Source organism: Poecilia mexicana, unplaced genomic scaffold (assembly GCF_051168715.1).
Source record: "Poecilia mexicana isolate PSO_F unplaced genomic scaffold, ASM5116871v1 scaffold_7, whole genome shotgun sequence".
NCBI classification, from domain to species: domain Eukaryota; kingdom Metazoa; phylum Chordata; class Actinopteri; order Cyprinodontiformes; family Poeciliidae; genus Poecilia; species Poecilia mexicana.
This window is the reverse complement of record NW_028263376.1, coordinates 25,968,068-25,991,566: the sequence shown is the minus strand read 5'-3', so window position 1 is coordinate 25,991,566 and position 23,499 is coordinate 25,968,068. Positions and strand designations below refer to the sequence as shown.

General features: G+C 40.4%; 1 protein-coding gene across 2 annotated transcripts in view; it reads left to right on the top strand.

Annotated features, from left to right (window-relative positions):
* Positions 1–23,499, top strand: part of lgr6 (leucine-rich repeat containing G protein-coupled receptor 6) — a 59,101-nt gene that overhangs the window by 6,968 nt on the left and 28,634 nt on the right. The window contains exons 1-2 of one of the 2 annotated variants that reach the window (XM_014999859.2): positions 1,180–2,773; positions 23,402–23,473. In XM_014999859.2, coding sequence (XP_014855345.2) covers positions 2,532–2,773; positions 23,402–23,473 — 314 coding nt within the window. In that variant the 5' untranslated portion in view covers positions 1,180–2,531. Of the gene's footprint in view, positions 1–1,179; positions 2,774–23,401; positions 23,474–23,499 lie in introns of those variants that run through there. The other variant, XM_088007330.1, reaches the window with a different exon arrangement.

Sequence of the window (23,499 nt, the reverse complement as noted above, 5' to 3'; positions counted from 1 at the left end):
GTTACGAACTTGCGCGTTACGTCCTTGTTTTGGTTTTTCATCTATTCACATCTGTGCTTGTGTGCCATCAACACACTGATGTTACAACATGAAAGCCCCTGCCGCCTGTACACCTCAGCCCCAGCTTTCGACTTTCTAAGAAATGCACCAGCTTTTATGAGGCCAACCGCTTGGTTTATACTAGCTCATGGAAGACGACGTAATTCCTCATAAAGCATCACCAGAACTGAAGAGATGAGGAGGAATTCTGAGGTGTTTTACTTTTATGAACCAGCTGCAGGATGATAGTACTGAGAAATTAAATGGGAATAAATAATACAAGCTCTGCCTGATTGTCATAACTGGTCGTCTTTTTTTAAACTATAGAATTATTATGTGGATGGTGTGCAACCTCCTGTCACATATAGGAACCACCTGTGTCAAGAATGAAGCAGTACGGAGATCCTATGTACAGGATCTTTATTTACCATTTCTATGTTTAACCCTACGTATGCCACTCACTAAAAGTGAGATGCAACATTCATTTTAGAACTAAATTTGTTCTGTAGTCTTGACTGTAGTGATTCTAGAACTGAAGTTTGGTGTTTACTGTTTATACTGCTGTAATGGAGGGCATATGGAGACTTTTAATGTATGTTTTATAATTTTAGACTGTATTATTGGCTCTTCTGCTCAGGGACTACAGATGGAAACTCGCTTAAGCTAACTCTGGCGGGATGCATCTTTTATTAATCCGTCTTGCACATTGTGATGTTTTAAATAAAATAATAACCTAAACATTTATTAACAGTTATTGTTAAAAAGCACATTAAGTTCCTTTCAATGACCAATCATTTACAAATAGGTCAGAGGTTATGGTCAGTGATCCAAGATTATAAACAAGCTTTCTTTTTAGATGACCTATTACTACATTCTGTCGTTACGTTAACATTACATTCATCTTGGTAAACGGGTTGTAATTGTGCCCTACATTAATATTGTTTTAATTCACAACAAATTCCATCTTCATATTACGTTACAAAAAATAGCTGAAGAAAATGAATTCATGTCCATTTAGCTTTTTATATTGTTATAAACATGACACCATTTGTCAGCCCAGACAAAAAAAAAAATTTCTTCTAGCTAAATTACAGGTTTTAAGTCAAAAGTGACTGGCATTAACAACTGCTTATGATTTAATTTACCTTGACAGAAATTATAGTTCCATCGAAAGAAAAGTAAGCCCACAGCATGATGATTCTACCTTCATGTTTCACTGTGGCTATGCGTTATCAAATTTTCCCCTCAGAATTCTGGTCAAAAGTTTACAATTCACTTTGTGAATGTTTTTTTTAATATATTTTTTATTTTTTTTATTTATTTTTTACAATTGAATCAAAATTTTGCCACATTTTAGCCAGGCTGTTTTCTTTGGAAGAAAAATAATTCTGCCTTACACACCTACTTCTTATGTGACATAGTTGAAAAAGTTGTAAAAGTATTTATCATGGTCTCACAAACCCAGTATTTTATAGTTTGAAATTCAGCTGCATTTCTTCAGAAAACCATACTGGAGCATATGTGAAATGAATCTAGCAGTTGTTTTTGCGTAAGTCAGTCACAATCTGCTACTTATCTCTGGGCATTCATACGTGTGTGTGCGTGTGTTTCTCTGTGTGTGTGAATGTGACATTCCGGCGGGGGGAACCTGAGAAGGTGCAACTTACGAGACACTAGATTCGGCTCCTTCTGGGAACTGAAGGGTGCTGAAGTGTCAGAATTTCAGTTTTCTCCACATGGTCGCCGCCAGTCACACACTGAACTGCTGCAGCTCTTTCACAAGTTCATTCAGCTGTTTTAGTCCTCATCCTAAAAAAAAAAAAAAAAAACTCTACTTTTATTCCTCTGTAGGTCAGGATCACTCTGTGCTTTATCATCTGCACTCTGTTGCTCCCATCTCCCCTTGGAAAATTAACTTTCTCACCCTCTGTGCTCAGACCAAGCTTCAAGGCAGAGCAAAATTAGAAGGAGGGGGGGAGGAAAGGGGAAAAAGAGAGGGAAGAGTTGGGAGTTTGAGAAGTGCGGGCCCCTCCCACTTTCCGGAGATGCTCCAGCCCATCCCTAAATTGTGGGCCAATGGGGCTGGCTCATTCACTCCTTCTACAATAGGTAAGGAGAGAGAGGCACAGAGCAACAGATATATATTCACACAGAGATAGACAGAAAGAGGGAGAGATACTGAATCTAGCAGGAGGAGAAAGACAGTGTAGAGAAAAGATTTAGGAAGGGAGACGGAAGGAGGAAGGGAAGTTAAGATTAAGTGAAACCCTAGGGGAGTGAAGTAAAAGCTGGGAGACAAGCAGATTAATGGAGATGAAGAAGCACAACTTCTGACAGGACAGATTTACAGTGTGGACAACCCACTGGGAGGAAAAGCAGTAACAAAAAGAAGAAAAAAAAAGGAGGACAGGAACATCTGAGAGGAAACCATTTATCACAGCTGCCTCGTAAGACATTTCATAGGACAGAGGGGAAGCTCTTTGCAGGTGTAGATGCAGACAGGTGGACGGACAAACATGCTGCTTGGCGTACTGCTTCTCTGTGCTGCTGGAGGAAAATGGGGTTCCACCACTGGAGCGTGGGGGCACGGACAGGTCCAAGAAAGACAGGAGTCTGAGGCAGCTTGCCCGGCCCCTTGCCAGTGTGAGGAAGATGGCATTTTTATCATGGTGGACTGCTCGGAGATGGGTCTGTCATCTGTGCCGGCGGGCCTGAGCCCTTTCACCACATACCTGTAGGTAACATCTTGAAGTTAAAGAATGTTTTACCGCCTGATCAGACCTGGTTTTACTTAAATACCTTTAAATTTATGGATCTCTTGAAGTGTTTTAATAGCTCTTTGGCTGCGTGGTTGTACTTCCACCATTATCATCATCTAAACATCTGGCTTGTTTATTTTTTATGATGGAAACTTTATATTCAAAACGCCGTTAGAAAGTGTATTACTGCAATAATGGTTGCATGTGTGGCGACCAGTCACTGGCATAACACACATTATGTTAAAACTGGGACCAGAGCAACTCCAGCTCAACATATCAATGTAAGAACAAGTGACGGCGTGTGTGTGTGCGTGTTCAAGTGAGTGTGTTGTGCTGTCCACTACGGGTAAATAACCAAAGCACTTTTAGTGTCAGGTTTCTCAACACCAACTGGAGACCATGGATATTTGTGCATCTGTGTGTGTGTGCTCACATGCATTGGAGTTGATCGTGGCTTCTGCATGGTTTGGGCTTAATTTCTCTCCTTTGCCAATTAGTACGTCCATTTCATACCTACGTGTTTTCATTTCCCCCTGCCTATTTTCAATTCACATCTTTTTTCCATAAAGTTGTTTTTTAATAGATTACTGAGATAAATTGTTATAAAAATGTTAAAATTGAATGTACGCAATTGTTTCTTTCAATTACATTCTATTTTCTTATAGATGTTTCATTGGCAACTGAACCACATGAAAAGTGACAGATTATGAATCCTGATTAAATCAAAAATAACTAGGCAAACTTTAGCGAGTAGATATCAATTAAAGGCGTAAATAACTTTGTTTCTTCACAGCAGATTATGTTCAGAAGGTAGGAAATGTTCTTCTGGTGGGTACAAAATGACATGCAGACAGCTCCGTTTTGTATAATTTGGGACATTTTGTTCGTACAAACTTCTCTACAGACCTTGCAGTCAATGCTCCACAAAAAGCCATTGTTGTTAGCTGTGCTCTCTTTTTATTCGCTTCCATTGTCTTGTTATGAGCTTGTCAAAATACTGTCAGCTCCCTTTGCTGAATAACTTTAAAATCAATCCAGAGACATCCATTCTTACTTCCACACAGTGTGCTGCTATGTGACATCAATGTTCTTCTTCTTGGCATGTGGAAGAAGGACACAGAAGTCTGCTTGCAATCACATCATTCGTTGGTACCACACACAGAAAAGACGGATTTCAGTCAAATATTGAAATTGAGCATCAAAACCTGCTGCGTGAACCTAGCCATAGAGAAGGGTTAAAATGGGCTGATGTATGCTTCAGTGTTTGTCTCCAAGCTTTTGTGGACTTTACTGTACACGAACATATATTTGTTTAAAATGTACTTTTTCACTCTCACACATTGGTCTCTCGTCGTCAGTCAGGTAAAAATAACACATCTACAATCATTTCTATTTGTAACTTCACAAAATGACTCAGTTGTACAACTAATTCATGAATGGTGAAATACGCAGTTTGTAGATGATTTGTGCGGTTACGTGTTTGAAAGGTTGTCATATCCTGCTAATGCATCTAAGAGCTACCAGCCACTTTAGAGGTAATAAGAGACACTTTAGACATCTTACAGAGCTCTTTCTTGCACCACCCTGCTGTTGCCTAAAAGCACATCTGTCAAATGTCTTCACGGTGCAAGCCTTCAGATGGAAGATTACCAACACTCTGCGATACTGAAGTGATAAAAGTGAAATCCTGACTTGTAGAGTTCTCATGAGGTGTTTCAAGAGCAGCAGGTTAGGATAGTTTATGAAATAAGTGACCTTATAAGTGACTCTGCTTGAATGATGTCTTACTCTGTGAATATCTTGGGAGCCTGCAATAATCAGATTTCACTGTGAAAGTTTAAATACATGCAGTGTTTAGGTTTTAACTCTTACTCAAAGAACCCCTGTATAGTGGAAGCCAACAATTTACATACACTATAAAAAGACAAATAAATGTTTCTTTTTTCCCCTCACTGTCTGACATTAAATGAGGCAAATCATTTCTATATTTAGTTCAGTTTGGAGTACCAAAATGATTTTTATTTGCTAAATGCCTGAATAACAAGAGAAGATTTTGTTTTTGATTATTTTTTTAACTCCTTAACCCTCAACCCCGGAAAATACAATGGAAAAATGGCACCCGGGTGTCTTGCTGCAGGTTATTGAACAAACAAAAAAGTTATGCCTTTAAGTCATTTGGGAAACCAATGGTGGTAATGATGCAATGGCTTTGTAAGCTTTTAATTCACACATTTTTAATTAAGTGAATGCAGATGTATTTTATGGCAACACATCAAACTCACTACTTCCTTGTTTGCATTACTGAAAAAACCCCCCAACAAAAAATAGGCAAAATATCAGAAAGAGAATTGTGACCCACCACAATCGAGCAGCATGGCACAGAAACCTGTTGCAGTTACACCAGTTCAATCAGGAGCAATTAGTTAAAAAAATAGCACTATCAAGTGTACTACTAAATGTGCATGTATGTGTTTGTGTGCATGTTGCACCTTGAACATGTTTTCTATGACTTTTTTTTACATGTGTAGTCAATGAAAAGTTTGTAGTTCCTACTGCTGCTGATAAAAGGGAGATTGTTTTATTTACTTCCTGTGGGCAGGATTGCGATTTATCCTGCCTAAGGACATTAAGGATTTTCAGAATTTGTATTGCTTGGTTATAGTGACAGAAGTGAGGGCTTGTCCAGAGCAATATTCAAAGGGAATCTGCCACAGTTTCCAACAGTGGGAAAGAATGGCTTTGTGTGCAAATATCCAATTATAACTATATATGAGCATAGAAATGATTGGTTTGGGGCGATTACGGCATGACTAAATCAGCGCAAACTCAATGATGACGGGATCTGTTAGAGAGGTGGGTGTTGAGCCTCTAGAATTAAACAAAATAAAAAAAACTAAGGTGACCTGAAAGACTGTTCCTCTTTGGTAATTCTAATTGCTCCTAGCTGCTTCTCTTCAGCAGCCACACACAAATACTCATCATTCCCTGCAAACACAGACTTAATTGTTCATTTCCCTCCGTTACCTAACATTGGAACTGACCAATTAGTGAGTTTGAGGGCTGATTTAGAATAAGATAAATAAACTCAGAGGCCAACTACACACACCCACGCAGACTCGCTCACACACATGCAGTACTTTTAGAGGAGACAAGAAAGGAATGTGGGATGGCAGTGAAGATGCCACAACAAATGAAGTTCCTGCAGGAAAAAAAAAGGAGGAAAAAAAAAAAACTCAAAAGATTTCTCTTTTAAGTTGTTGATAAAAATGATGAAAGAGAAACAACTTCTGCCTGACTGCACTCAAATGCATGCACAAACACACTAGGTCCAGCCTCCATGGTGAGGATACGCAGTTCAACATATTTATGACAGAGGTGAGTTGATCCGATCTCCACCAGCATCTGCTGAAGTGTCCAGAACACCTCGTTGTGGTGTGCAGGCAGGATTAGCCTCTGAGTGCACAGTGCAAAGAGATTTTCTTGGGGATTTACTCGGAAACTGTCCACCTTAAAAACTGCATTAACACAAATCTCTGAAAGCGTATGACATCATTCGCTCGTGTCACCAGAGAGCTCTACAAAGCGAGCCAAAATGTTCACGCTACGACATCAGAGAGGGTGATTCGGGCAGCGCAGGGACTATTACATCTTCCAGAGTTTATTTGCAAACCTGGAAGGCCTTACTGAATTCATGCATAAACATAATTAAATGTGAACCAGCAAAAACAATTGTATCCTAACACTGAGGGGGAGTGCAGCGTGGAACTCTGCAAAGGAATTTAACCACTGGGAGGCAAAAGGTTCTGCGAGAGGCTCGGAGCAAAGTTGCTGAAGATTTATGGCAATAATCGTTTCCGTGGGCAACGCATAAAATGAGCTGTCATGTGTGACGCTTTGAAAAACCTGCTCTTTGATATCAGATTAGGAAGGAAAGACAGTGCCTGAGGGTGAGAGACTTTGTGAGTGTGCATGGATATGTGTTGTGCTAGAGAGCCCCAAGTACAGTGGAGTTTGAGGATCTGAATAGGTTGACGTATAGCTGAAGGCTGCATGTCACAAGAGACGGGCTTACAACGACTCAGTAAGTAGCCTGTATGTAAGAAATGTTATACGACACTAAATGAATTAGTCGACTGTCCTAATGACAGAACTGCTCATATCTAATGCAATTTTTGAAATGGCAACTAAATTGAGTTTTGTTTCATGTTACATTGCATGTGAAGACTGCTAGCATTTTTATATTTTGCCTTATTACAATAAAAATGTCTGGGATTTTTATTGTAATAAAAATCAATAATCAGTATTGCAATACTTTGCAATACTGCAAAGTATTGAGCTCTCCCAGCTCAATACTTTGCAGAGCAACTTTCATAAGTGGGTCATTCTGACACATGGTTGTGCTTTGATCTGAATCATTTCATCATTGGCCTGTTGTACAAGGTTATTGTCCTGCTGGAAGGTGAATTTCTGCCCAGTCTTGAGTCTTCTGCAGCACCGGTATTTAGCACCAGACATCAATCTATGCGATCTATCAAATGTTTGAGCTCCTGCAAAAGTAAAGTGTTTCTGCAATATGATGCTGTCACCGCCAGACTTTATAGTGAGAACAACATAATCAGCGTGATGTTGGCTTACTGCCAAATGTAGGGCTTTGCATATATCTCAAAATGTTCATCTCACAAGAGCACCTTCTGCCACATGTTTGCTTGAATCCCAAGTAAGACTTATTTATTTAAATAGTAGTTTTTTGCTTGCCACTATTCCATAAAGGCCAGATTTGTGGAACAAAAAAAAAAAAAACAAAAAAAATCAGCAAGTTACATTGCGAAAACATCAGTGTTGTCTTATCCATTAACAAACATAAACTGGTGCCTTTAACCCAAAATAAATTAATTTTGTGTCAAAATAGGAGAAATGTTTGGACTCCAGATGTATACAGCTGTACATAGACAAGTCTGAATAGAACAGGTTCATTGGACAGCATGCTTTAAATCGTCATCAGCTGACCAAATACAGGACATGAGGGTGTAAAAGAATTGTAATATATTTCTTAACATAATATTTCTGGTGCTGCCAATGTGTATTGACCTCAGTAACTCTTTTTATGGGACTGTTGATTTCTTCTTGTTCTCCAAAGTCACCTTGGATGTCTTAACTGCCTCTATCACTAGTGTTCTCCTTCATGGCTAGTCAGTTTAGGTGAATAGCCAAGATCTGGTAGGTTTGTGGTTCTGTCTTAGTGTTTGCATTTTGAACGATTGAACAGTTCTCCATCTGATGTCAGAAGTGTAGCATATTGTTTTATGACCTACATCTGCTTTAACCTTCTCCACAAGGTAATCCCTCTTCACACTGTTCACTGATGTTTTCTAACAAACCTCTGACACTTTTACAAGCCAACTGTATCAATACTGAGAATTGCAGAGGATTTAATTTAGGAGTATCGGAGTAAAGGGAGCACATTAAGATGCAAGCCACATGTTAAAGTTTTTAATTTTTAACAAATTATTAAAAACCATGCATTAGTTGCATTCCATTCTACAGTTATGTGCCTTTATGGTGGTCTATTGCATACAACCAGAATAAAAATATGTAAGCTTGTGATTATATAGAGAAAATATGGAGAAAGTGGAGAGGGTACGAACCGTTTTGCAAAGCACTGCAAGTTCTAGTTCCTAAACTTTCCAGAGGCTCATCTTCAAGTGTTTTATGCCACTGTAATCAGTATTTCTTGCGTGTGTGCGCGTGTGTGTGTGTGTGTGTGAACTAGGAAAAGAGACTGGAGCGTTTAGGTGAAGCGTCGTGGTAAAGCGGTGGGTGCGGTGAACTTCTAACAGTGTTTTGGCTGAGGCCAGGAAACCACAGCTAGTGCATTACCAGACAGAGAAAAACCAAGGAGAGGGTGAGCATGTGTGCGTGTGCATGTGTGTGAAGACCACCCACACTGCAAGGGTGATTTCTTCCTCTTTCTTTTTTTTTTTTTTTTTCTATTCGGAAGAGGTGAAACAAGAAAGCAAGGATGATGACGGGGCGGAATATGAAGAGAGTCGGAGAAATGCTCAAATCGGTGTCGAGGACACAGGATTGCATTTTGAATGACTTTGAAGATTTTATTGGGAACGGCAGCGTGCGTATGGCGGGGACAACATCCTGCCTCTGTGGTGGCCATGACAGTAACAGTCGTGTGCGTGTCATTTAGCCATTATGTTGATGGAACGATTCCTATCAGGAGTGACCGGGGGTCACACTGTAAACATCGCCTGTTAGAGACAGAAGTTAGAGAAATTGTATGTGATAAAGTCAAGGGGAGGAGGATTTGAGAGGAAAGCAAGCTAAAGTCAGAGAAGTGAGGAAAAAAAAAAGAAAAAGATGACGTTCTGTGGCTTTGTGTGTGTGTTGTGTGTGTGTTCACTGACAGTAGAAGGTTCTCTTTAGAGCACTTATCAGCTCAAGCATCAGTGTCCTGGCTCCAGACGTCTCTGTTAGACCCCCGCCTTAACGACCCAGCCCTCCCTTGGTCTCTCTGTTAGCCTCACCACACACCCCCACCCATACCTATTCTCCTTTCCTCACCTGCTCTCTCCAGTCTGTTTGAGATTGGAAGAATTTATATGCCCCAGCTTGTGTGCCTTCAGAGCAGGTGCTGAAGTTGCTCATCCTGCACTAAAGTGTAAATGTACCATTTCTTAAAAAACACCCATCTAGTTCATTGCTCGGACCTCATGTCTGAAGAGAAGAAATGAAGGGTGTGAACTGAAGTCAGATTTTGTAAATGTCCATATGTCAGCAGTTGCTCTGGCTGTGAGCCAAGCAACTGTCGGAGAGGCTAAGAGGCCCATATCAGTGGCCTACACTATCACGGTTAATCTGCTCTGCTGAAAAGCGTGCAAAAAGAAGTTATTTCCCTTTGCTTTCCTTCGTCCTTTATTATCCCTCATCCGCTCTTTTGTTCCTTCCTTCCTTGACAAAAACCTAAAGTGTTTACTTCCAAGGTGTCAATTCCTTAGCACCTTTTAAGGTTCCCCCGAGGCCTGGTGGCAAGCCCTTGCAGAGAAAACCCTCTTCCGCTTGTTAGAAGACATTTATTCATACCAGAGGATTCGGAGAAATAAAAGGGATAGGCAGTGCAGTGGATTGTCCTTTCCTGAGGGTAATCTGGAAGGCTTTTGAAACCCCGCTCAAGGACAGACGGCAGGCAGGCAGGTATGGGACAACAAAGAGAACAATGACTTTTCCCTTAGGAGCCACAGGCAGAGAAGACACTGTGGCCATGGTGTACTCTGCTGCTCCACATCCTGTCCTTTAGAAAAAAGGCAGAAACCTATCACGACACAAGATCTTTAAGGGAATCAGGATGGAGGCGGGAGAGATCAATGAAGCATCTGTTTGGACAGCATATGCACAAATGTCGTCTCAGGCCAGACACCGCTGTCCTCACCATTGTCTTCTTGTGCAATTCTGCTCGAATAAAGTCTTGTTTGGGGAGCGCATTTTGGGGTTTCTCCCCTTCGTTTGGATTCCCTCTGGTAGACGTTCTACTTCTCCTTCATCGAACAGAAGAAGTTGTGAACAATGACTGATATTCTGCACTGTTTTAAAATTGTAGTCTTAGCAATAGCAGCAGAGGAAGTGAATGAAGCCATTCAGTTTACGCTGGCTACGCTTCCAAATATTGAATTAACATTAACAGTCACCTCCTTCATTTCTGTCTTTGCCTTGGACGATGGTTGTTTATAGCACAGGTAATTTCTGTTAAACTGGTGTATTACATACGTCACAGGTAAAGATTAGCAATTGGGTAAAATTTAAAACCTCCAGGAAGCAATCGTTTCGAACTATTCGAGAGCCCAAACTTTCTGTACAAAGCAAATAACGGTGGAGTAGGAGCTGGTCTTTACTAGGCTAAGTCACCACTGTCTGAATTTATGAATCTGTATGTTTTATGTAATGGCAGTCTGACTCAAGTGTATGACACACAGAGGCTAGGAATGACCTTCTTCTAATGTGTGGTTGTGTGGTGAAGGGCTGCTTGTGTGCCGGCATGGCCCAGATTCCTATTCAGGCCCTTTCCGATCCTGGGAATCCATGGGAATGTTTGTTTGTGTGTGTGCTCACGGGTATGTCTGCATGAATTTGTGCGAAAGGACGAGTCCTTTCATTTTCACCACAGAGACGGCATTGTCCTGTCCGGGGACAAACTACAGTTTGGTGCAGATGCGTGTATGTTTCAATGACACACGTATTCAGTCATTAGTAGCTGTTTTTTGCTTTGGCATAATGAAGTCATCTTTATGGAGAATAATGCTTATGAGCAATAATAATAAAAACAAACATAGTTTTATTGTTTTGCAGAAGGCATTAACTATGGTTTTCTTTTATTTCAATTATCCCCACAGCTGCTTCAGTTGAATATCTTGCGCATGACAGTGAAAATATTCCTTTCGGGAACATGATTTCCAATTAATAAAAAAATATCGCCACTTCCTGTGGTCTTGCTCTAAATAGATTATCACAAGTAACACAACTGATATTTGCTGATTAGTTAGTTAGTCAAACTAAGTGCCAGACTAGAGCCTGCAGTCGGATGCTAAACACATATGCCACTGGCGGCTTTAAAAGTGGTTTCCCAAAACCAGTTATTTCTTATACTATGACTGGCTGAGTTTTGTGTGACTAGACATATTTCTCCTTCTTGTAAGCAAGGGAAGCATATAGAGAACTTTTTTAAGGCAACTTGCTGTCTGTGTGCAGAAACATGTGAGAGTGCTGACTTGGTTTTAAAATCTCGTCACATTGGCACTTTCTCTGGTTTATGATCAAAAGGACTTCAAAACATAGAATCAATACGCTGGAAAATTTGTTAAAAGATTAATGGCACCAGTGGCCTTTTTTAAACAGTACGAGAGAACAATGGTCCCAAGATCAGGAATCGAACCCCACACAGCTGTACTGAGGACTAATAACCTTTATATTTGAAGAGGAGTACTGTACTGGCACTGGATGATACAAAGTTGTATCTGTGTTGAAACCATAACTTTTTAAACTGCTGCTATACCTTGATACTTGAAGCTAACCGATACTTATTTAGTACAGTTATATTTCAAGATTCAAAAATAATAACCCCACAATTATCAGACATAAAGGAGAATGCGAGCGGCAGTGTTGACAGCAGGGTGTGTAAGACACAGACTTCTAAGTTCCTTCCCTACATCTCAACATAGGTCTGTCTGTCTCCGTCTACCTATCTGTAAGATTGCTGGCCAGGTCTGCGGAGCAGAGTGGTTCATGTTGGACTGGCAGTCTGCAGGTGATGACTAGCAAGAGCTAATGATACTTAATGCTTCTTACAACAATGGTCTTGCGCACGCACGCACGCACGCACACACACACACACATTCACACACTTTCAAGATCTTATGGGGCACATTGCATGTGAATATGTTGCACAAGCCTGAGAGCGTGTATTAACATAAATACATCCTTCTTCCGCACACAGAAGAGCTGTTAGTGGGTAATGCTGGATAATGCATCAGTGTTTCCCACAGAGTAGTAATTATTATTATTAACCTTTATTTCACCAGGAAAATCCCACTGAGATTAAAAATCTCTTTTGAAAGAGAATCCTGGCCAAGACTGGTAGCAGTAAACAGTTTACTGAACATTCACACCATAGGGAAGTTGAAATAAGGATCAGAGCAGATAAATAAAAAGGTCCGATTGATGCAAGTTTGTTATAATTATGAAACAGTCACAAATATGGATAAATATCAAATAAAGAGTCAGCCAATTAAATTGACTGAAAAATAAATTTAGATATGATATTCATATCTTTCTGTAAGGCCTTTTAATATAAGCTAGCTTTAACTGGAGGAAAACCCAGCAGTTTGGCCATCAATAACTGGCACCTTAATATTTTTTGTAAAGCAAAAGGATGATTGTTGAGAATGGTAGAAAGCAGACATTTTTATAAACAACTCTTATCTTAAAACAGGAATGGATGGACTCATAGTATTAGTATATTCATTATTTTTAATATATATTTTGAAAGACATTCACGGCTGCAAAGGCCACTGCAACTGCTGCCAGACTTGCTCATGTCTCTATTACACGTCTGAGAAGGAATAAAAAGGGGAAATCTGGATTTTTACACATGTGGCAAGAGGCCAAGCTAAATCTCTTTAAACCAACAGCAGCCACATGCCTTCATTGGAAGGAGGTACGATTTCATCAAGTGCTGATCAACATTCTGTTCTAGATATTATCCACGGGTGCCCATAAAGTAGACAGCACAACTGCGATGATCACAGCTCTGTAAATGCATGAGCTAAGTAGGACAGATGCCAGCAATGGAGTTGAGTGGTTTTCTAAAAAGAAAAAAAAAAATCCATTGTCCTCCTGTTTCTGCCATTCAACCACATGAAGTCATAATAGAGGATGACATTAACACTCAAGGTTTCCTTTTACTGTTGCACTTTCTACTAGGAACTGAATCAGCATGAAGGATAAAAAAATAAAGCTTCTTAGCTTTATTAGCCAAGACTTTGCACAACAAATAATTTGTCTTAGGATTTATGTGCTTAATGTGAAAAGGCACTAAGAATAGATAAATAATTAAGTATTTAAACTGAAAACACCTGTGTAAGAATTATCCTGCAGTTAAATTTGTAATATTTTCCAGACATTTTTAGCATCAGCAAGTGTTTTTATTCTTAACCCCATAGCTTTCTTGTTTAGAAAATATCACAAATATATTAAAACCAGGGGGAAAAAAAAACTCACTACATCTACTGATTAGTGGGCAGGGCAATGCATGCCTCTCTGCCTCCTAAAGTCATGGCCTATTCACAACAGCTGCCTGTCAGTCCTGTCCACATATTGGAGACAGTTGTATGTTGTGTAGCACCGACTGTTCCAATGCTTCCTGTTCCATTACTGAAGTGCTTGACCTTTCACCCCTCCCTCCGCTCTATCTCATGACAGGGTGTGTGTGTGTGCATGTGTGTGGGAGGACAGGGAGCGGACGTAGAGTGTGTACATGCACGTGGTTATGTGCGTGTGCTGTATACCAGGGTATGAATAAGTCCCAAAGGGCATGAGTACGTTTCCCATGACATGGCCTTAGACTAAACAGCCGTTCTCTCCACCCAGACATCCGCCTGCCATTCTCCCCGAAACCGCAGCAAGGGGAGACAAGCACAAAAACATGGAGCCATCTCTCGTTTTTTTCTGTTTTTTTTTTTTTTTTTTTTTTTTTTTTCTCTTCATCCCCCCCCCTCCGTGTTTCCTGGCACTTTTGTAGGCAGGTCCTCACCGTATCGCTCCTTGTCCAGGTGAAAGACTTCTCCCTCGCCCTCTCTCCTTTTAGTCTTTGTGCCCCGTGAATGAGAGACAGAGAGAATAAGAGAGGGAAAGATAAAGAGAGAGTGCATTTGGACACAAAGGCTGGTGTACCCCTCCCAGGAAGTCTGGGAGAGAGGGAGAATGAAAAAAACATCTTCAGAGGAAGGAGGAGGGAGAAAGGCATTGTGCCCTCCTTCCTGACTCTTTGTAAGTGTGTATACGTGTGTGCAAGCTCATGTGTGACCAACAAGAGAAACTGAATGCCAGCGCAGTCAGTCTATTCAGATTGAAAAAAAAAAAAAAAGAAAAAGCAAACACACTTAAACCTCACCCTTGCATACAATCCACACATACACAAACATGCTGTTATGCACACAACCATTTAGAGCCTCGTAAAGGCAGCACCCAAGCGCTGACTACCAGTGGCATTGTGAGGAATAAAAGATCCTCTTTCATCGTGCCTTAACCGTTTCAAAGCGCTAAGCGGAGAGGATCATACTGAATCCAACTGAAGACATCACTATCATAATTACTGTAAAAGACAGTCAAGGTGCGGCTCAAGCAACCCTGCTGCAGAAGTCCTGCCCTCTGGCTGCCGATTTTTGCTGAAGATCTATTACTCTAATGTTTCTCAGATCTAAGCTACCTTCAAAGGGAGTGAGCTTACTGCCATTATTGGCTGTTTGTCGGCTAAATATCTCCACCTTAGGAGCGAGGTAAGGGATTGACAGAGAAGCGTGAATAAAGATGGAGAAGAGGAGGAAGTGAAAATAACGGCCTTAGGTTATGGTGCTTTTGATTTTGGGCGCAAGTGTTTTAGATGTACCTACATGCAGTGTTATGATTGTCTTTCCAAACTTGTCACATGTTGACACTTCTAGCATTTCTAGATATACTGTCTCGGTGTAGAAGCATTATGAGGATTGAAAGGTCTTGACTGGGGCCCAATTGATGCAAAAACGATTTTAATAAGCCATGACATCTGCATTGGGGATGCAAATCTGACATTTTCATTTTTACTAGACTGTCTAGAATATTGAATGTGTCAACAGTGATTTGAAATATTTTGTAATAGACCCTATTTCAGTTGAGGTTCTGACCCTTAGTTGGCCCAGTTCACTATTGTTAGACATGAAGTAATGGCCCCTAATCAATCTAAACAACTCAGCGATTGGTATGAAGCATCCCATTGCAGACATCTCTATTTTATATTTAAAAAGTTGGCCACAAAATGGTAGATTTTTTGGCCATACACATAAAGTGTTTGGTTAGGCTGTGGTTGCACTGAGATTATACTTTTTTATGATCATATGAATGTAACTTACCGACATTCAGCGTTAATATCTGCTCACTCTCGAGATTACGGCAACTATGTGGACTCATTGTCCTTGTTTGTAGATTTCTCATGCTAAGAATGTGATTTGCTGATTTTTTAATAAAATTATTGTTGAGGTTGGTGTTGTAACAGAGACTGTCGTTGGTTATCAGTATACCGTTTCACAAAAGACTTCATATCTTCTGGCAGTGTCTGTAATTTATGAAAGGACTAAGGAGGCACGGACGGTGGAAGTCGGTCTTAGTAGTGTCATTACCATAGCAACCATCTACTGCAAAGCTTAGCTGGCTTCACAGATTCATAGTTATTGTAGAAATCAATGAAGGTCTGCTTTCCTATTACCACACATTGGTGAGACAGAACAAACTGCTGGACTTTGTGGGTTATTCGTCATCACCATTAGTACGACTGTGTTTATCCAGTCAATCCTAAATCGCCTCTGTAAACCAATTAATTTTCCATGCTTAATCTCAAACCTGCTGCGCTCTACTCCACACCTCCTGTGTTTCTGTGATGTCAGCTTCCTTTACAAAACATTTTTCCAGTTCAATTGCTCATTTATGGATGAACTGTTTGTCTATGCAGCAATATGATGGAACTCTTTTTGTGAAAGAGGATACAGAGATCCAAGCCTGCTAAACCTCCTATAAGTTAGTTCAAAGACATTATTATTTTTATGTCATTGACAAGAGAAACTGTTCTCCCTTTGTACAAAGCTTTTCAATTCGTAATGCCTGACATTAAAAATATATATATATCGTTCAAAACATTTGGCTGTGTTCCTACACCTCATTCAGAATTTCTTTTAGGGATCATTGGACTTCCATGCTCACTGAAAAATGATGCTTGAGTGGTAGAGGGAGATGTTACAGTGAGTGGTCTTGCCAAATGATCATGACTGATAAGCTGGAATTTAAACAAGCTGCAAAGCTTTTCATTAAAGTCAAATTTTCTCTGCTCAGCTTTGTCTAACTGATGCATGTCACCAAACACTAACACTAAAATCCAAAAACAAACACCTGGTGGTATCTGGCCTGATCTATGGGCGTATTCACTCACCAGGGTGGTCCGTCAAATACACCCAGAGTCTGGAGTGCGGTGTACGCTTCTCATATGATGTGGCCAGTTGTTGTGCTGTGCTAAATCACCAGCTCTTGTCAGCGAGGCTTCAAGTTTAAAACTGGCAACAATGGAGCTAGGGGCACATTCACACCCACACACACACACACAGCCTTTGATCATGGTGGTGATAACATACTTCAGTAGTTCTGTTGATGCCAAAGTGGAAATTTGATAAATCACATTATTGTAACTACAGAACTGTGTAACTCCATGCTCCAATTGAAATTTAAAACACGGATGCACAGAGAAAGAAGGAGTGTTGGAGATAAAGAGGTATAAAGAGCAACTGAAAGGGCCAAGGCTTATGAATGGAAATGTGCTTCTACTTCTTCCTACTTTTGTTCCTCCCTTAACACCAGCTCTGTGCCATGGATACACTATCAATCACAACATAAAGCAGTTAAATACCCGGTGTTTTATGTTTGTTCCAATGCCAAACCTTTTTTTTTTCTTACATTCTCATGTGCAAAAGTGTACACACTTAGTGGAAGAAAGGCTAAACTATCAATCAAAGCAAATTTTGAAACAAAGAGTAGAAGTGGGAAAATGGTCAAGTCTTTAATTTCTCGATAACTAGCTCACAGTTCCTCACACACTACTGGGTTTAACTCAAGAAATTTAAGATAAGCACAATGAAATAGAATTCCTTTCACATGAAGGTGAAAATTGTCATTTAGTTTCTTACACAGCTGACATCAAAGCAAATAACCTTACCTGTTGGCTTAACTGTAGGCTGAAGAAAAAAAAAAGTCTGAACAAACTAAACATCAGAGGAACCAAAGGCCTCAGACCAAGTGTCGCCACCCTCAGGCCTTAACAGGTAACACATGGAATTCGGCAATTGTGTAACGCCAGAGGGCACAGTTTTTTCTATGAGCGCACCTTAACCTCATGTACCGAATGTCATGTGATATGTCTGATATGAAGAAGGCATGCTTTCACTTTCTCATGTTTCTCATTGGGGTTTTTTCACCATTGTGGTTTCAGTGTTAAATTAGATTAAAGCCAACAGCAACTTCCTAAGTAGCTCTAAAAAAGCTATTTCTTGAGCTGCAATATCACATAATTCACTTTCGTGTCTTTTAAGGCCTGAAGTTGGCTGCAGACTTGTCACCAGTAGTTAGATAGTTCGGTTGTCTCAAGCCATTTGTACTAAGGCTGATTTGCCTTAGACTGATTGATACGCGACTGTTGAGTAAAATGGAATTAGGTCTAAGTTGGTTTGGTTTGAGGCCATTTGGCTGATGGCATTTGGTCAGAGGATGTTTTGCCTTGGATCGTTTTGTCTGTGGTCATTTGGTTTCACTCTATTTTGTCTGAGACAGTTTAGGATGAGACTGTTTCACCTAATGCTGGGATGATGCTGTTTGGTCTGAGGCGGATTGCCCTCAAGCCATTTATGGCTAATGGCATTTGGTCTGAGTAAATTCTGTCTGAAATTGTTTAGTCATTTTAGTCTGGTGTTATTTTTTTCTGAATTTTGTATGAGACTGTTTTCTCTGACAGCATGTGCATCAGGGTCTTTGTTCTGAGTGCTTTTGGGCTGTTTGGTTAGTTTCCCAAGATCATATATTTTTTTTGTCTATGGTCTTATGTTTGATGTCGTTTACTCTACTGTCTGAAAAAATGGTTTTGAGACCATAGGACTGTATTGCTAATCCTTGTGTAGAATCAACAAAAGGAGAATAAGAGGAGCTGTTAAGAGTTGCTTTTGAGAGTGTGTAGTGATGAGCAGCTGTCTGGTTTTTGTGATGTAAGCACTGCTGAGGAGTCTTTAGTTTGTCCTTCAACAGTAGAGGGAAATCTAAGAAGCGGTGCTGCTTTGTGAGACCCTTCTTGTTGAGAGATGAGTTCTTCTACAGGCAGCATCAGACTGCTGAGTGTGATGGCTAAGATGGGGCAAAAACAATTCCCTGCTGGATTCTCTCATAAAAAATTAAGGGTGCAAACCACATATGCTTCCATTCTGTCTCCCCCCACACACAGCAATCTATTTCTACGGCCCAGCAGCGTCGCTTGTCTGTGATGTGGTGAAAGGGTGACCGAGAACTGTAGCCACCACATCTGCAGACCCACTGGGAAACAATGGGGGTGTGAAAATGAGCGACAGACATCTTACCACACACACCACAGCCACCTATAAATGGAAGTAATATCATAAGGCACAAGCAGACACAAATACTGACACTGTGTTTCTCTCTCACACGCAAAAGTCACACAGTGGAGATGTGCATAAAATGAGGGATAGAGAAAACCAAAATTCTAACTGTGAAACTCCAATACACCACACAACTTGAGAAACCTTTAAGCGCCCTTTCTCTCGTTTCTTTTTGCGGCCGTTTGTTTGCGCTGAAAATATCTGCACGTCACAGCGCCAGCCGACACAATGCACATGTGGTAGTCATCAATCATAATTATCATGGTTTAAAAAAGCCACAGCTGTTATTTGATTTTAAAAACAAGCCATAACACAGTGCCTTCCAACGATACGTCAAGTTGTCAGCGGAGGCCTTGGCCTGCGCAGCAGAAACGTCTCTCTCGAGCTTCCCAATGAGCTTGCTGGAGCGCACAGCCGAGCTGAGCTGCATTCAACCTTTCCCCATGACTCACCAGCCTGTGTCTTTATTTTTAAACCTTTCCTTTCTGACTCTCTCTTTCACTTCATTGCGGCGTGCTTATTCTGTCTGAGAGCGGTGGCAGTTACGGACTTCACACAACGTTTGTTTATGGCCTCTTTAATCAGGCCCAGATAATGTAGAGTTGTCTCCATCTGTGGGCACATCCCCAGAAACAGGCTGGATATGCCTGAAAGGGAGGTGTGTGCATGTGGTTGTGTATGTGTTTGTGTGTGCAGCAGTGCTTTACTGATTCTTGCAGAATGCTCTAATAAATATTTTGCTAAGTAGATTATTTGCACACGTACGATAAGCAGCATTGAGGTGTGTGTGTATTGTTTCCTGAGGCCACACACATTTTTGGTGTGGTACTTGATGTCACACATTTCTTTTGATATAACAGTGGCGTTTACAGAAACTTTTGGTTTGGAAATGGAAATGCCGGCTGAGTTGGGAATGTGATTTTTTTTTTTTTTTTTTACATGAAGAACTTGAACGTCATATACATATATCATTTTCAAATCTATAGCCACATGCTGTCTGTTAACCATGTGTAACACTCTTTTGTTTTTCTAACAATCAATTTGAATAGTATAAAACAAAAGACGGTTGAGAATTTTATATGATTGGGTATTCGGTTTCAGAACAGGAGATATCAACTAGTAACTCCATTGTGAGTAAATTCACCCCTAAGTTAAATATGAAGGCTTCATACCATTGATGAAGTCTTCATCAATGGGATGCAGATAATGCTATTCAACATGGTGACGAGAGAACAGAAGAAGGCTGAAGGTGTACATTAATGGAAATAGACATTTTAATAATGGTACAGGAGAATATCAAAACATTTCTAACAATTGAAAAAAAAAAAAAAAAGCAATACTGTTGCTGCTACAAAATTGAGAGTTAGCAGGACAGAGCCTCTGGGAATGACAAATCATAGAGATCTTCAGACTGAGCTTTCTGCAGAATATTTACTCTCCAACATTTACAGATTCCCCCTAGAAAAGGACACATCATTTCTGATTCTTTCCTTGTGCCAGGTCTCAGCTAAAAAGTAGGACAAACTCGAGGTTTGCTCAAACAATCCTGCTACGGAGAAAGTTTGGTTCACGAAGTAAGTTGCGGTAGTAAGTTGACTCGGGATAACAGCTATCTGGCTTTCTGAAACCAAAAACCGAGGATATGCACATAGTTTCCCTGGAATTAACTTGGGATTTTTCCACTTTTTCCACTTCTGAAACGGGGCATCAGTGTTCAGGTGCGGCACGCAGCACGCTTCTGTGTCCACCTATCTGCGTTGAGCGCTGTAGCTCACTTTGAGAGAGGCGTGGCTTGTCATTGTGTGTTTGTAGGGGAGTGTTGTAATATAGGCTTTAAGTCCGGAACTGCTACTTGGGCCATAAAGTATACACTGCAAAAACAATCAAAAAGAAAGAAAAAACAAACAAAAAAAACAATTTTGATAGGGCACTTTTTCATCCAGTAGAAAACGGACTGGTGCTCTAGCACCACCTAGTGTCTTTGTGCGCATGCCCCTGCCTGGAAACTTTATGACTTCAGACTCAACATTTGCAACACTTGTTGCGCCGTTAACCTGAAATGAGAGCAGGAACAACATTTAACAGAAATGCAGCAATGCGACCCACAGTTACTCTGAAATGTTCCAGAAATCCTAAATCAGGTAATCTTTTGTCTTTTGGCAGGACAAACAATAATGTATTTCACAAATTAGGTTATTGTGGAAGAAGATCTGTGGAAAAAGGTGATCTGATTAGACGAGAGCCTTATACAAACAATATAAAATATGTCACAATAAAAGTTGCAGATTTTCATGTTTCTTAGTTTAAAGTTAATTATGAACAATATCATATTATTGCACCTTGATATTTGGAGATTATCTAGAGATCCTGTAAAAATAGCTTGATCTACTTCTTTTTCCACAATGTATGCTTAGCTGACAAGGGACAATGCATCTGGTTTTATGAAAATCTGGGGGGAAAATTGGATATAAGAACATTCACAGGAAGGCTAATAAGTATTCAGAAATTTTAGAGTTTGAGAGCTCTTTAGATCTTAAACTAATGACGACACACACTGCAAAATTCAATAGCTCACCAGAACCTAGTAGTCAGAGATTTACATAGGACAGGTTTCTCTTTTCACTACATTTTGAGATTCTAATCTTTGGCATTTATCTGGTGCCTTTGATTCTAATTTCAAGGATTTATGGGTTCGATACAAAGACATTTTCCATGCGCTTCAAAGGGGATTAAGAGCTTTTTTGTCTAAATATTTTTAAAAAGTCAATCCTTTCCAAGGGATTTGCTTATTTTCTTAAGAATTATTTAAAATTATAGCACCATGAAAGAATATTTTCACGAAGTACGTTGCATGCTTTGTTTATGCTTTATCTCAAATTTTGATCCTGCAAGATTTGGCTTTCAGGTGCTAAACTTAATCAGTCAACTCATTTCTCAGCTCAAGAGAAAGACCGATAGAGAATGTTGCTGATATCTGATGAGGCAACATTTCAAGGTGCCTCGGGTCATTGGAAGTATACAGAGAGCTTGGGTTACACAAACATGTCGAACAAATATCCTGTTCCTTCTTAAACATTTTCCAAATTTTATTGAATGTTTCTGTACATGGATTATTTCTGCTGCCTTGCAGTCTCCGTTCCTCCCTTGTTTTATTGGCCCGATCCTACTGGACAGCACCCACCGTCAAAGCACTTCATAGTGCTCCATTTGATAAATCTGTGCAGAGCTTTATGTTTGGCTCGCAACCAAAAATCCAAATGGTGGGGGCTGTGCTTCTAATAAACTTTATTAGGCAAGTAGATTAAAATTTGATGCACAGGACCTGAAAGAATGCATGTTACTCACTTCAGTTGGATGTGTTTGACAATTAGATATCTCCGACTTCAGCTCTGCTCACATATGCATCCTTGACAAATGCCTTAAACTCTCTGTAGTCAGAGCCAAGAGTCTTTGTAACAGGAAATTCCCATGCAAAGGAAAGTAGCATGCCATTATGGTATCTTCATAAGAAAGTAATAAATGCAAGCAGATGATGTAAAAAGGCAGACAGACACATTAAGGACTGGCTGCTCATCTCCCCCCCTCCCCTCCCCAAGAAAAGTCCACATCATCAGTTAGAGTTGAATGTTAGACTCCAATCAAATGCCCAAATGTCTATAGTAGACAGTTGCTTTAAAGTGATTTGCCCAGGACTCCTTGAAAGTTGGCTGTAGATCACGTCTATGATGACAGATCTATTCAGCCCCCCTGGCCAGCTTGGTTGATTAGACAAACAAACAGCAAGAGTGTCAAAACTCACAACTGCAAAGCGCTTCCGAAAGCACAGTTTACGCTTGCCAGCCTGGTGGTCTGCCATTATGAGCAATGGTTAGTGTCATACACATATGCAGGCACACACACAGATGAAGCTGACTCTCAAAGACTCGAGCAAGACCCCAAAGGGCCATGAAAGCACAGAACTGGTGACGCAACACCTCCTTGCTCTTGTTGTGTTTATCAAACAGACAACTTTACATGACTGGGGCCTTGTGGATATACATGTTCCCTGAGTCATTTGTTTGTCTTGAAATGTTTAAAAAAAAAGAAAAAAAAGTGTATTTGTGTGTTGCAGGTTTCTCTGTCTGTGCGTCCTACACTTTATTATTTCACCATAATGCAGCTGCATCAACACTCACCATGGAACACTCATTCTCACGTCAGCATAGAAACGAACTGTGTCTGTTAGAGCAATGAACAAAGAGGGAGGGTGGTGGTCTCCCAGAAAACCTGACGGGGGGGGGGAAAAAGAGGAGTAATCAGAGAGGGAGAAGGAGAAAGCAAGAGGTAGATATAAGGGGAGCCTAAGGGGGTCAGATGTGAAAGAGAGTAGAGTGAGACATCTGGAAAAGAGAAAAAGTCCACAGGACAAGGAGGAAATTGCAGCTGCCCAACAGTGATTCATTGGGGAAAATTCTCTTCAGCATCTCCCTCTTCACCCTTTTGTCCCCCGACCTCTCTAACTAACCCCCCAACCTCTTCCCATCCTGCTCTTGCTTCAAATGACATTTTGCCAAGTGAAAACACATTTTATCATTTGTGAGGTTTTTTTTTGACATCACACAAATAATATAAGGTATGCATTGATGCTTTTCCATTTTGTGCCTCCAGGGATCTCAGTATGAACAACATCAGCGAGATCCAGCCCAGAGCCTTCCATCGACTGCACCTGTTATCAGAACTGTGAGTACAAAATCATTCAGCTCACA